At 36.1% G+C, this 14,926-nt stretch overlaps 2 protein-coding genes across 2 annotated transcripts; one reads left to right on the forward strand and one right to left on the reverse strand.

The window, feature by feature from the left end:
• Positions 1-7,558: 7,558 nt before the first annotated feature.
• LOC120354988 lies at positions 7,559-8,793 on the reverse strand. The gene is made up of 2 exons (XM_039443212.1): positions 8,434-8,793; positions 7,559-7,988 (listed from the first exon to the last, which is right to left on the reverse strand). Exons 1-2 carry the CDS (start codon positions 8,505-8,507, stop codon positions 7,580-7,582), a joined length of 483 nt encoding a protein of 160 aa, XP_039299146.1. The 5' UTR covers positions 8,508-8,793; the 3' UTR covers positions 7,559-7,579.
• A 94-nt stretch (positions 8,794-8,887) lies between these two features.
• Positions 8,888-11,163, forward strand: LOC120354987. The gene is made up of 2 exons (XM_039443211.1): positions 8,888-9,016; positions 10,261-11,163. Exons 1-2 carry the CDS (start codon positions 8,963-8,965, stop codon positions 11,077-11,079), a joined length of 873 nt encoding a protein of 290 aa, XP_039299145.1. The 5' UTR covers positions 8,888-8,962; the 3' UTR covers positions 11,080-11,163.
• Positions 11,164-14,926: the final 3,763 nt, after the last annotated feature.

The following is a 14,926-nucleotide window of genomic DNA, read 5'->3' on the forward strand; positions in this document are numbered from 1 at the left end:
AGACTTACTGAACAAGTATAGGTTTTTGAATTTTAATCCATTTTTATCGAATATTAAATTCAGCAGTACATTTGTCTTTCCACAATTTGATGCACCACAAATTAGAATTCTAGCTGAACTTGGCAAAAACTCACCATGCTTTTTTCTATCTAGACAATTTTTGCCCACTTGTTTTGTATCTACAATTAGATTATCAAAGTTAACTATTGCTATTGACTCTTTTGCTGGCGTCATAATAATAATAACAACTAATCATTAACTCTTGCTGCGCGCGCGCTTGCTGTTTACACATGCGTGTCTACAGTTCAACTATGCTGTTAACATCGCTACATCTGATGTGTGTGTGTGTGTGTGTGTGTGTGTGTGTGTGTGTGTGTGTGTGTGTGTGTGTATACTACAAGCGGTTTATGAATGAAGAAAACACGCACATACAATGTTCACAGTTTATTAAAAATACTAGATACATACAAATTTAGCAGCAGCTAAAACAAGTGTGTTGACAATATCTTACAAAGTTGACAATACATAAAAAGTTGAAAATACATACAAAGTTGACAGCTGCATACATAAAAGGTGAAAATATACATACAAAGTTGACAGCTGCAGTAAGGTAAGTGGCGACGAATCTGAGACAGTGATAATACATACAAAGTTGACAGTGTTTTTTGCTAATATTATAAAAAATTGTAAATTATTACAAAGCGTGTGTTTTTCCCTTTCACATAATACAGTATAGCTGTTAGCACCAGCGTCACACGCATTAATTAAGATTAGCCATTGACATGCAATAATCTAAAATATAAATTAATATCTTTTCTTTCTTCTTATCATCATCATCATCTTCATCAACATCAGCTACATTAAAGTCTATTGATTTAATTTGCGAGTAAAGTATGTTTAGTTGCATAGAAAATTGAGCACAGATACAAGTATCTACTACATCAAATACGCTGCTTGCATTTTGAATTGCATCTTTTAAATTGTTATATGAGCATATACTTAAATGATACCTACTATCATCATCATCATCATCATCATCAACAACAACAACATCACTGTAAAATGTTTTTTTACATAAGCTAACTAGAAAGCATTTTTCAATATCAACACGTTTTACACACATCGCTTTAAGCGTACACAAAAGATCAATTATTCTTTTAATAACACTACACGCATCGTTACCATTCAGCAAATAGAACAACAGTGGCGCATCCATTGCCATTGACATTATGTTTATATCATATCTGAAACAATATGCAAATAAATTTAATGATTTTTGCGCGTTGCACGCAGTTTCTTCTGTTTTACAGACGGAGTAATAATATCACTCTTATCTATCCAGCTAGTTTTATCAAAGCCTAACCATTTAACGAGATATTTATTGTTTGATTTTCGTATTATTCGTTCAACTAAATATGTATTTTGTTCGGACGGTGTTAAGTTTGTTTTCATCAATTGTTCACTATAAAATCTGCCTTGTATGATTTCATTGTTAAGATCGCGAATTACATAGGTTGGCGGTTGTGTGGGATAAACACCGTGAATTATAAACAGTTCTGGCGACCAATTTAATCTAAAACTTTTATCAAAAACCTGACGAAACTTACTTATTCGCACTACGTCGCCTAATGCAAACTTTGGTCGATAAACTGTACGCGGCGATTGCTTTGTCTTTTTCAACTGTAACATGATCAAATGCTTTTCATGACGTCGTCTAACACTGGCCGGTGTCATGCCAATCGCTGAATGAATAGTGTTATTATATTGATAAACAATGTCCGGCAAAATGTTTAACCATTTTTGCGTACCGCTAGCAGTTAGTCGTTCATACAAACGTGATTTCAGTGTTCGGTTCAATCTTTCAACAAAAGCTGCCTTAATTTCAGAAAATACACTGTAATGATTAATGTTTAACCTATCGAATAGTTGTTTAACATCCTTATTGTAAAATTCACGACCTAAATCGCTTTGCACATTTTTTATACCTTTATTTAACACTAATATTCGCGCTAATTTTCGTTCAACTTCTTTTCCTGTTTTAGTTTTTAATGGTTCAGCAAAAGCATAACGTGAAAAACAATTAATTGCAATCAAAACATAACGATAGCCGTTGTTTGCTCTAGCAAATTCTGGCAATTCAATTAAATCAATTTGAATGAGGTCTTTTATTCCTTTTAATATATATTTACGTCTGTTGAATTTTCTTCGCGCTGGACGGTGTAATTCCTGAGCAATTTTCTGTTGCAAATCTGACATATTTGCGGTTTCGTTCTCCCCTACACGAATGTGGGTGCGCGCGTGCTTGTGCGTGCGTGCGTGATTGTTTTTGCTAGAGTTCAGTCACACCTGCAGCACTGCTCTGTTGTCTTCAACAGCGATCTTTCTTCGTCTTCTTCTTCTTCTTCTTCTTTAGACGGATGTTGTTTCTGCCACCTTCTTCTTCGTGTTCGACACTGAGCTGTGTCGGAGCGGTGCTTGTTGTATCTAATATGAACTGGTTTCACTAATAGCTTCTTGCTCCACTTTCCTCTCTCTCTCTCTCTCACTGCTGCGATCAGTCTGGCGTAACACCAGAGCCGCTAGCCGTTCTGCTGCTATCAATATCTTCTCTTCTTCTCTCTTCTATTAAATAATGACCCCACGCTTTCGTATCTATACCGTTTGATTCAATGTATCTTTTTGTGTCAAATGGTGATAATGCAACTTTGGCACACGATATTTGATAAATATCATGTGAATAACTGCGTAATTGTGAAAAGCATTCACGTTGAACTAATCTATCTGTCAGACATTTCATGTACATATCATATCTTAGTTTATTGTTTATAATTGTTCTTGCTACGCCTTTAGCTGCGTGCTTACTAAATTTTTCATAAGAACTATCCTTAATACTACTACTACTACTACTACTACTACTACTACTGCTGCTACTAGCACTACTGCTTAGTACATATTCAAAACTGTAAAGTTTTGCACGAAGACCGCAAAAAGCGGTAATAATGCCAGATTTTAATTCATCTTTAAATGTGCCAGGCACACCATGGTTCAATTGACTATAACAACAATGTGTGACAGGATAAGCACTTGTGTCAAAATGTTGAAGATTTTGTTTGATAACTGCATAGATATCGTCCGATTTGATATGATATAGCAACGAGTCTGTATCGCTCATGCATAATTTAACACAGCTTGGATCGAACATTTTCAAGAAAATGTTGTAGTGGAAATTGAACATTGTAAATTTACTCAAATCAAGAATTGAAAAACCAGCATAAATTGGTCGATCTAATTTTATTTCTGTTTTACACATTTGTACAGCGACAATGTCTTTGTCAAACACAATCCATCGTTTACAGCTTGGTTTTGCAATCAAACTTTCCAATTTTTTCTGACAAGTAATTAGCTTAAAATCTATTCTTTTCCTATTATTCTCCATCAATTTTCCGAACAGACTATTTGAAAGAAATTTAAAGAGGGTACGTTCAAATGAATTTTTTGCTTCCTTTCTCAGTTGCGCATTCAAATCAATAAACGGTTTAAGCCAGTATGACTGATGAAAAGCGATTACTCTATGTACAGCAGTCAATTTCATGCCCAAGCTTAAATAAAGTTTCAAATTTCTATAGTGGAGTACATATCGTTTACGATTATAAAGGGTGGCTAAAAGACGTGATGACGCGGCGGCGGTGTCGGGAGACGGGCGGCGCGCGGCCGCTTCTCTGCGCAGAGCAACAGTGTTGTCTGTTTGATATGAAGAGAACAGGTTGTAAGGCGGCTGATCTTTTAATGGTGCCAGGGGAAAGCTGTTATGTAATTCGTGTAAATTAACTGGATAGGACAGGTCTGCTTCAACTATATAGCCAGTCTCGGCTTCATCGTGAATGCTTGTAAAATCGCCTAAAGCTGTAATTTCATCTTGTGATAAAAATCTGAAATTTGATTCAGGTAGCTTGTAGGCAATCATTGTATGTGCGTATAAGCTTGTACAATCAAGATAGAGCAAAAAACTATTTTCAATAGCTGGGTTATAATTTGCGCCCATATATTTATTGTTTGCGACTGCATGACGGTGGGGAATGACTGACAGACCACCGCGTAAACCAGATTCTATGAGCAAGTTCATATCAGCATTGCTAATTAATTCTAAACGTACTTTAGTCAAATATAACATTGCATTCAACGAAAAATGTGGTAACGATACAGATTTTAATTCATCTTTAAATGTGCCAGGCACACCATGGTTCAATTGACTATAACAACAATGTGTGACAGGATAAGCACTTGTGTCAAAATGTTGAAGATTTTGTTTGATAACTGCATAGATATCGTCCGATTTGATATGATATAGCAACGAGTCTGTATCGCTCATGCATAATTTAACACAGCTTGGATCGAACATTTTCAAGAAAATGTTGTAGTGGAAATTGAACATTGTAAATTTACTCAAATCAAGAATTGAAAAACCAGCATAAATTGGTCGATCTAATTTTATTTCTGTTTTACACATTTGTACAGCGACAATGTCTTTGTCAAACACAATCCATCGTTTACAGCTTGGTTTTGCAATCAAACTTTCCAATTTTTTCTGACAAGTAATTAGCTTAAAATCTATTCTTTTCCTATTATTCTCCATCAATTTTCCGAACAGACTATTTGAAAGAAATTTAAAGAGGGTACGTTCAAATGAATTTTTTGCTTCCTTTCTCAGTTGCGCATTCAAATCAATAAACGGTTTAAGCCAGTATGACTGATGAAAAGCGATTACTCTATGTACAGCAGTCAATTTCATGCCCAAGCTTAAATAAAGTTTCAAATTTCTATAGTGGAGTACATATCGTTTACGATTATAAAGGGTGGCTAAAAGACGTGATGACGCGGTGTCGGGAGACGGGCGGCGCGCGGCCGCTTCTCTGCGCAGAGCAACAGTGTTGTCTGTTTGATATGAAGAGAACAGGTTGTAAGGCGGCTGATCTTTTAATGGTGCCAGGGGAAAGCTGTTATGTAATTCGTGTAAATTAACTGGATAGGACAGGTCTGCTTCAACTATATAGCCAGTCTCGGCTTCATCGTGAATGCTTGTAAAATCGCCTAAAGCTGTAATTTCATCTTGTGATAAAAATCTGAAATTTGATTCAGGTAGCTTGTAGGCAATCATTGTATGTGCGTATAAGCTTGTACAATCAAGATAGAGCAAAAAACTATTTTCAATAGCTGGGTTATAATTTGCGCCCATATATTTATTGTTTGCGACTGCATGACGGTGGGGAATGACTGACAGACCACCGCGTAAACCAGATTCTATGAGCAAGTTCATATCAGCATTGCTAATTAATTCTAAACGTACTTTAGTCAAATATAACATTGCATTCAACGAAAAATGTGGTAACGATACAAAGTGTGATACATCCAGTTTGTAAATTGCAAAAAATACAGTCCTAAAATTTTGAAAAATATCTGCCAGCAGTAAGCAATCTGACAAAAGGTAAAGATCATGATATTCACCCAATGAGTTTATGTTAAATTCGCGCCAAACTTTCTGTGCATGCTCGTAATCTTCTACTTGCAATGCTGTGTTACTAAGTGTACTGTAAAATGAGTCAATTGCTGGCAATTGCTGTTCTTCAAATTTTTCAGCATCTGTTATGTACTGATACGGGTACACGCCTTTACGTAGTAAAAGTTTTTGATGATTTTTATCGTTGAATATTTTACACATTACTTTGAAATTAGTATCAATGTTTTCTGTATCACTTGCAAGATTGGCAACAAGTGACTGTAGACTTGAGCTTAAGAATTGATAGCTGTCAAGGAAACGTACTCGATCTACTGTAATTGTGAGGAATTTTTCCGATGAGTTTGCAATACAATCAATTTTCTCCTTTCGTCCTGCTAATGCCTTAACAATGAAATGACTATCATATCCGCGAAAATTATGAAAAAAACAGTTTAATAGTTTTGGTGCTTTTGCATTTAAATTACATGACTTGTGCGTTGCACCGAGAAAATTTCCTGTTGTATGAGAATGGTGCCTAATACGAATTTCGTTGGCTTTAAATTCATCGTTGCACAAAAAACATACTGTACTATTGTTAAAAGCTAATAATTGTTCTTCATTTAATTCAATCATGGGCACTTCTTGTTGCATATCAAAGGAACAGTTTCGACCTATGGCAATGATCTCATCAAGAAATTGCTCAATAATTTTCTCGCCAACACTTGTAGCTCTATAAACGCGTGGGCCGTAGAATATTTCACCTGATTCGTCTAAAATAATAAACGCATAGCCGCAAGCAACATGTTTTTGTGTTTTCCTTGAAAAGCTATTCCCTATATCAGTTCCGAGCAAATCATCAACATTTTCATCGTCGTCCTCACCGTTATTTGTTGGTACAATAAAACTTTCAAAATCGGCAAATGCAATGTACTTATTTTTTAGTGTGTACGAAAAATTTTTAAACTTTAACATTTCACCCTGTTTAGGTAGTACTGTTCTTTGTATTGCAAATGTTGAACACAAATCCATATGTTTTTCTAGATTGGTTTTTCCATCACAATTTGCTTGCCGGTTAGTTGTAAATTTGTTAAAACAATATGGACAAATGAACACTTGACCATTATGCAAAGACAAGTGATGACTCAGTAGCCGTGACAATCCGTTATACCCTTGACGCGTGTTTATCAGAACATAATGCCATTTTTTCGGTGTTGTATCATTTGACAATAGTAGAAGATTGATTTTATGTTCGCGTTGTCTGTAAATTGAACAACGGTACGGGAAAAACTTTTTTTTAGCAGCATCATAAGCAATCACTGTTATAGAAATGTTTAAATTTTGCACTTCAAATTTTTTAATGTCATGCACTGTAGTAGGAAACTTAATACCGGTCAAATTTAGATTATTTTCAAATTGCTTCAGATAGTCAACATTCATATTTCTACGTCTGTAATGAAAATAGCTAAGTACACTCCATACAAAACATTTACTATCATTTGTGTTTTTTACATTTATAACGGCTCTTTTTGCTTTTATAAAATCAGGTGTTTCAATGTATGTACTATTTCCGCCAGCTAAAGGATTGTAACGAGTAATATTCAAATCAAATGAAATGATTCTAACTACAGTCCAACCACTACCGTATCTAATAAACTTATCAAGCGTTGATTCAATTTTCTCTACACCACTAATAAATTGATCTTGCAAAATATCTAATTGTTCATCAAGATTAATTAACAATGACGTATAACTGTAAAACGATGCGTTTGTCATAGTTTCAACGATTTCTTCTTGTTGCGATTGATCGCTGCTGCTGCTATCAACATTTACTTTTTTCAATTGAACAGTTGTAACAAAATACCATTTAATATTTTTGTCAAAATTATCACTTTCTTCAACAATTAATTCAATTACTTTCGGCTTTAAAATTTGCAATAATGTTTGAACAACATCAATGAATATTTTTCTAAAAACAAATCTGTAGCGAACTGCACTCGAATTTATGCTAGTACTTCGTTCAATAGTATAATCCATAGTTTTTCGATTTTGCTAGTAGTAGTAGTAGTAATAATAGGTTTTGCCGTCTTACCGCTTTGAAGAGGTTTGCTGCGGGTCAATGTTTTCAACTTCGTTGTCGATGTTAGTAGCAGTAGCGTTCACGACTCTCGGTTGTGATGAGTTTGTCACGTCTAGCAGAATCAATGATGCTTCAGCTTGGTGTCCACTATTACGACTGGACTGTTGCAATGATGACTCCGCGCTCACTCCACCCGCATCAATTTGGCGGCCTCTTCCTCTGCCCTGAGCGATGACGCGTTGATCGGCAAAATAAATGCCGTGGCCCCGACCTTTTCCACCACGTTTTGGCGTATCACACGCTGTGGAAAAGTGGACACGTTTTGCCGGCGGCGAATCGCTGCTGTCAACCACACACCATTCCTCATCCGCCATTTCCACCTCCACCTCCTTGTCGACCGCTATCGTCTCAACCAGGCTGAAAAAACAAACATATAGAATGAAATAATTGTATAGAATAAAATGACTGTGTGTGTGTGTGTATACATTTATTTGCAAACGCACATTATTGAATGATCATAAATCTGTTTACAGATAGTATATTTTCCAGTTTACTTCAAGCACAATTATTACCTCCTCAGCCGCCATTATACATATTTGTTTGCAGTTGTTAGAGCAAGACAATTGTTTTCAAAATAGAAATTAAAGTAGTCAAATTGTTTACTGCCGCCGCCGCCGCTTTTTCAGTTTGATTGTTAGAGTATAACATTTTAATCATATTTGTTTTCCAATCATTATTGCCAATGAAAACGTGACAATGTTTTCACCGCCAATCATTATTGACAATGAAAACACTCACAAAACTTGTTGCTACTTTTTTACAGTTTGTAAATTAATTTCAAAAAATATTTCATTATACTTACGTGTTGATTGTTGGCGTTGCTGCTTCTTCGCTTGTTGCTGCAGCTGCTGCTTTATCGGATTGTTGGTTGTCCATTTGCACTGTGCATGAAACGTCACACTATAATCGAATGCAAGCAATATCATGTCGCTCGATGCTTTTATAATTTTGAGCCGCTCGGTACCATCAACTGTCAGTTTGTTATCACGCAGAACATGTGGGGGTTGCAATAATTATATAAGTATGCATGTGCACTGCACAATGAATAAATTAATATCTTTCACTCAGCTAACATTGGCAGATGTTAAGTCCGTTACAGAGACGCAAGGTGCACACATTTTGCCCGTTCCTTAAGAAATTTGCAAACGTTTCCTTATCAGTGTTCCGGGAATGAAACATCTGTACTAAATTTCGCATACAACATATGCACAAAACAGATATACTTTCTTTGAACTTCTTACCATCTATATTCATCAAGTTGATAATATATAATGACGAAAAACTGCGTCCTTCTGTTAGTATCAGTTTGAAACTCCTACAACACTACGTCGATGTCAGCAGATCAAACCTCGCCTATGGCAGCACCAATCAACAGCGAAACCAATGTAAGTTTATTATTATTTTTTCCATTTACTCATCTAGCAAACTGACTTGAAATACATTCTTCTAATCCAACAGTAGTTTTCTGTTTGTTGTCAGTTTTCTTCTCATACAAATTTAGCAAACTAATGTTATCAGTCTTTTTCAACTGAATACTTCTATCATACAAATAAAGTTCTTCTAATGTCCCCTAAAACTGATTACCCAAATCTACTTATAGGAGGATGTCTTTGTTGTTCTTCACACGTACAAACTAATCTACTGCTAATTAAAACACTGTCATCCCTTTGCGCAATCAGTCTTTTTCAACTGAATACTTCTATCATACAAATAAAGTTCTTCTAATGTCCCCTAAAACTGATTACCCAAATAACACTCTAGGTGGATGTCTTTGTTGTTCTTCACACATTGAATGTACAAACTAATCTACTGCTAATTAAAACATCCCCTTTGCGCAAACTAAACTGGAATACTTATCACACACTGTACAACTGCTAATAGGTTATGTCTTTATCATCTTCTTCTTCTTCTTCTTCTTCTTCTTCTTCTTCTTCTGCTTCTGCTTCACACACTTGACTTTTTTTAACAAAATCGCAATTTGGCGATGATTGAATGTGTAAATCCCTCAATTGGTATTTATTGATCGATGTGTCTGCCCACATATGACAACCACTGCAAATAAGACCAAATCCATTCGAATTTGAAAAATCAATACCATAATAAAATCCGTCACTTGCTAGCTGTTTGAAATTTTTCGGCAAACATTCCATTTTCATAAATGAATTTTCACGTTCGTATTGTTCATTGTAGTCTGGTTTTTTCTGAAAAGTTGACGTTGTACGAATATTACCAACAAGATAATTGTTTATGAAGCCGCACTTCGGTGACCATTTTTTATGTTCAAAAATAGCATAATCACTCACTTCCCAATTTTCCAAAACTACATTGCAAAAAACACATTTTGTTCTATCGAAAACTTTTAAAAAGTAGAACCCGGCCTCTGCTAAATGATTCGGTTTTGGATATTGATGCGGCCAAATAGTTTTATTACCTTCAAAAAATGAGTCAAGCCTATCGATTTCTTTAAAGTAATTTACCGCTTTCTTCTCATCACTATCGTTGTTGTTGATGATGTCACTGTTGTTGGAACAATGAATGCAACGCTTTCTTGCTCGCGGCAACATTTTCAAACAGCAACTGAAAAAATAAAAAATAATATATTTTTGCTAAACTTAATTTTTTTCTACAGGAAATTTACACTAACGAGTTGTGGTCCGAGGACGGGGCAATGGCTATGCTGGAGGCTGAACTATTGCGAAGCGACGCCGCACCCGCCGACGCTGGCGTCGAACTGTTTGATGAAGACGATTCATTAATGGATCTATTGACCAGAGCTGAGAACCAACTAAAGGAACAAAAGCTCTGGCAGTATCCACTTCATCAAACAGTTCGGCGCCAGCAACAGGTTTCCAGCCTCGATCACCCTCCCCCTTCATCGCCGCATTGCCAGCAGCTTGTGGTATACACGCCACCACCACCCGCCACCCGAGCTGCTGCTGCCCGGATCCCCCCCGCCCCCACCGTCACAACAAGAATCCCCCCCGCCTTCACCGTCACATCACACCAACAAGGATGTCCCCCCGCCGCCGCCTCTACCTCCGCCACCGCCACTCATCCTTATAGACGTCCACGCGCAATCTTAGGATCTAACTCTATGCGGCATGAATTTGATTTCGATGGACTGATAAGGTTTTCAGATCCATCCCGACGTCGTACAATTGCGTTAAAACATTTATCCGATGCATTTCAGTATCCTGTTTTAGGTGCGCGTGTTGTGCGCTCCTACAACAAGGATGCTGTTATCATTAGGGTAGCAAATGTAGGACGTCGGGGCAACGAAGATGCCGAAATTGAAACTTTCATGCCGCATAGATTTACTACTAAGATTACGCGTGCGAATGTGCAGTCGTTTAATTCAGGTTGCCACAATTTAATAATGCAAGTTGTTCACAGCGAAGGTCGTTCCTCTGATATAAGGCTGAATCGACGGTCGCGGCAGCGGCCGTAGATTCAGCTGATCAGAGGAACATTTTTAAATTAATAATATTTCAAATTTTAATTTTTTTTTTTTTTCAAATTGTGGCAATTTGAATTAAAGGATTAGGTTTCTTTTTCTTATAAATTTATAATTAATTTCTTTTTCTTATAATAAATTATATATGTTGATTATTGCACTTCATTTAACTTACCTTGTGTGTGTGTGATCAACAACTGTGCACAACTGATGTACAATCATTGTTCTACATGACTATTTATAGTCAAAGGTTAATGACTTCACACAGACATGTTCAGACATGTCTGGTCATGCATAGCTGCACACACGCGTCATACATGAATGCATTCAGTTGCATGTCACTGCAAACTTAGTTTGCCAGCAGACACGATGGGAGTCAAGTCAATAGGACAAGAAATGAAAATAATCATAGTATTTGTTACATTCATAATATACACAATTAGTATGATATTACTCTTATACTATACTCTGAGTACTTGTACATTGCACAATATTAGAGTTGAAAATGTGTTAAATTTTTCATCATTAAACCAATCTGTAAAAGACAGCAGCAGCAGCAGTACTGCCAATTTAAGCGTAAAAGCTTATAATAAAGCACATATATTATCTTATATAAGACTATGTGTTCAATCTCAAATGAATTATAAAACATCGAAATTATTTGATGATGGACTAGACAAATGGTATGCTTATATGAATGATCAACGTAAGGTTATTTGTAATTTTTTCAACAATTATACAGCATTGAACAGTTGTATAAACATAAACCCATCGTCTGGTGATAGTATTTCGAATTTTCTACTAATAACAACATTACAACTTTGTAATATTTTTGATAGCGAGCCGGAGCCGACAACGGTTAGGTCTTAAGGGGATTAACTAATTTCTATTTAGTCAGGTTTCAACATTGCTATTGAAAGGATGGTAGCAAAAAAGTCTTGTCTTCGTCGTCGACGAGTGCGACGTAAAATTGGCACTGGTATTTTATCGAAACTTAGCGGATTTGCATCAACCGCCCTTAATAAAATTGTCGATACATTACCCCTGGAGTTGCATATCCCCTCCTACCGCTTTTGCAGACCCGGCACCAAATTAGATAAAAGATTAAGGAGGGGGGACAAAGGAATAAATAGTCTGGATGAAGCATGTAAAGAGCATGATATAGCGTATGCGCAGCATAGTGATAATTCGTCGCGAAATGTGGCTGATCGTCGTTTGGCTGATAAAGCATGGTCTGTTTTTAAAAATCCAAACACAGGTTTAACTGAAAAAGCAGCCGCATACTTAGTTACAAATTTGATCAAAGCTAAAGCTGCCTTTGGTGGGGGTAGAGTACAACGGAGGCGGCGGCGGAATAATAGAAGAGAAGGTTGGAAAAATAATTCATCACTACAAGAACAAAGAAGTGCACATTTACGACAAAAAGCAATTAAACATTTAAGTAAGCACATAGCTGGTCAAGGTTTTTATTTAAGACCATATGCGCCCTTGTATAAAGGCGGTAGAATCATTGAATCACCTTCACAAAGAAGAAGGACAACAAAGAAGAGGACGAGGAGGAGGAGAAGAGCACCAAAGAAAGTGAGAAAATGAAGATTAATATACAAGGACCACTGTCAAATTATGATCTACTAGATTGGGCTGATATTTTAGATATTAAATTGCGTGGTATTTATATGATTGATACATTGCCAAAAAGAATTAATTTAAATGAAAAATCGATCATAAATTTAGACTCGATCATGAACAGTGGAACACACTGGGTGGCTTACAAAAAACATGCACAAAAAGTATATTATTTTGATCCAATTGGTAATTTACAGCCGCCCATACAATTGATAAACTATTTCAAACAACAACCAAATGTTGAAATTTATTTCAATTATGATCAATTACAAACACTAAATAGTAATGTATGTGGTCATTTTTGTCTTTTATTTCTTGCAGATGCGTTATAGCAGACAGTTCACTTGTAGATGTGTATGAAAGAAGGTGGTAAAACAGTAGTAGTACACAATGGTTGTAATAACATTATCATCTAAAGACAGTAGCAGCAGCAGCAGTTGTTTAATTGAAGTACTTCCCACTGTACTAGAGCTAGACGCACGCTATCAATATGAAATTGGATTGATTAATTTATGGACATACAATAGTGTACCGAATATAATTAAAAATGTCAACTCATCTTTTAAGTATGGTGATAGCTTGATTGATTTGGATACAGGCTCCTACGAAATTGATCGTATAATAAATGAAATAAAGAGAAAATTGAACGTTGATAGTTCAAATCTAATTATACAAGGAAATAATACGACAATGCTATGTGAATTGAAAGCGGATAAAGATGTTGATTTAACAATGAACACATCACTAGCCGATATACTCGGTTTTGATAGAGAAATTCTTGTAGCAAATAAATGGCATTATTCTAAACGTTTAGTATCCATTACAAATATAACATCGTTCCAGGTTACTTGTAATATTGCATGCGGTAGTTATCGAAATGGGCAAGAGGTTCATACAATTTTTGAATTTCTACCAAAGGTTGCACCTGGTTTTCTAATAAATGAATCACCATCGCCAATTATTTACTTTCCATTAAACACGCACAGAATTCAATCTATTGTAATTCAAGTAGTTGATCAGAATGGTAAACTAGTTGATTTCCGCGGCGATAGTATAACAATAAGAGTACACATTAGAAAGAAGGAATAGAGAGAGAGAGAGTGAGGCGGCGGTGGATCAAGCATGTGTTAGAATGATGTGAGCATTAGTCACGCAAACAACACAAGCAAGAGAGCGCGAGCAAGAAGGAATCACGCTACAGAATGGGTTTTGTTGTGTATAACAACCTAGGTGCGGCAAGTAGGAGGGAGTGGAGTGGCGGTAGGACTGCTTTTAGCATGCAGCAACAATTGCCGACACCGGTTAGTACTTATCAGTCCGTGAAACTGATAACACATAATCGAGCAAGGTTTTTAGAAAAGCTTGGTTTTAAAGTGAATTGGAAATATGTCATCAAAACACGCGGCGGCGGCCGCAATTAGTGACATACTAAATGTTGAACAAGACATACACTATTATTCAGATATAACAAAATTTGATTATCATACGCATGCGCCGTATGGTAATTTGAAATTTAATAACAATGATGAAATACGTTTGTCGAAATCGTCTCATGACCTTATTTCATTAGTTGCAAAATCTTTTCTTATTGTTGAGGGGAAAATTACATGTACAAAACCGCCAGCAAAAGACAAACCTGATGATCCGCCGGTCGAGGCTGTATATACGCTCAGTTCAAATGCAGTAGCACATATGTTTGATGAGATACGATTTGAGTTGGCAGGTACAGTCGTTGCAAAGAGTCGACTAGTAGGTATTACTTCTACTATTAAATCATATTTAGTGAAACAACTAAACGATAAAAATACATATAATTTAGCAGGTTTCACTGATAGTGCATCAACACTAACTAATAATACTTTTGCTTATTGCGTACCGTTAAAATTACTTCTGCCATTTTTCGAAGATTTTCAACATGTAATTTTGAATATGAGACAAGAGCTTGTGCTTTTGAGATCCGCAACAGATATTAATTGTATTCAGTCGCCACAAGCAACATCAATGTCATTGGAAATAACAAAATTGCTTTGGAAAGTGCCCTATATTCATGTAGATGATCATTTAAGATTGAAATTTCTGAAAATTGTTGATCAGGATAGGCCATTGAAAATTGCATTCAGAAAATGGGATATCCACGAATATCCTCAGCTGCCGAACAGTGTTAGCACGATTTGGACTATAAAGACGGCTTCAAAAGCTGATACACCGCGATTTG

Source organism: Nilaparvata lugens, chromosome X, assembly GCF_014356525.2.
Source record: "Nilaparvata lugens isolate BPH chromosome X, ASM1435652v1, whole genome shotgun sequence".
NCBI lineage: Eukaryota > Metazoa > Arthropoda > Insecta > Hemiptera > Delphacidae > Nilaparvata > Nilaparvata lugens.

What these genes read in the sequence shown, in the direction of transcription:
- LOC120354987 (XM_039443211.1), top strand. Translation starts at nt 8,963, where the DNA reads ATGTCAGCAGATCAAACCTCGCCTATGGCAGCACCAATCAACAGCGAA. An exon ending in CAATCAACAGCGAAACCAAT is followed by an intron (nt 9,017 to 10,260) that starts GTAAGTTTATTA and finishes TTTTTTCTACAG; the next exon opens with GAAATTTACACTAACGAGTT.
- LOC120354988 (XM_039443212.1), bottom strand. Translation starts at nt 8,507, where the DNA reads ATGGACAACCAACAATCCGATAAAGCAGCAGCTGCAGCAACAAGCGAA. An exon ending in GCAACGCCAACAATCAACAC is followed by an intron (nt 7,989 to 8,433) that starts GTAAGTATAATG and finishes TTGTTTTTTCAG; the next exon opens with CCTGGTTGAGACGATAGCGG.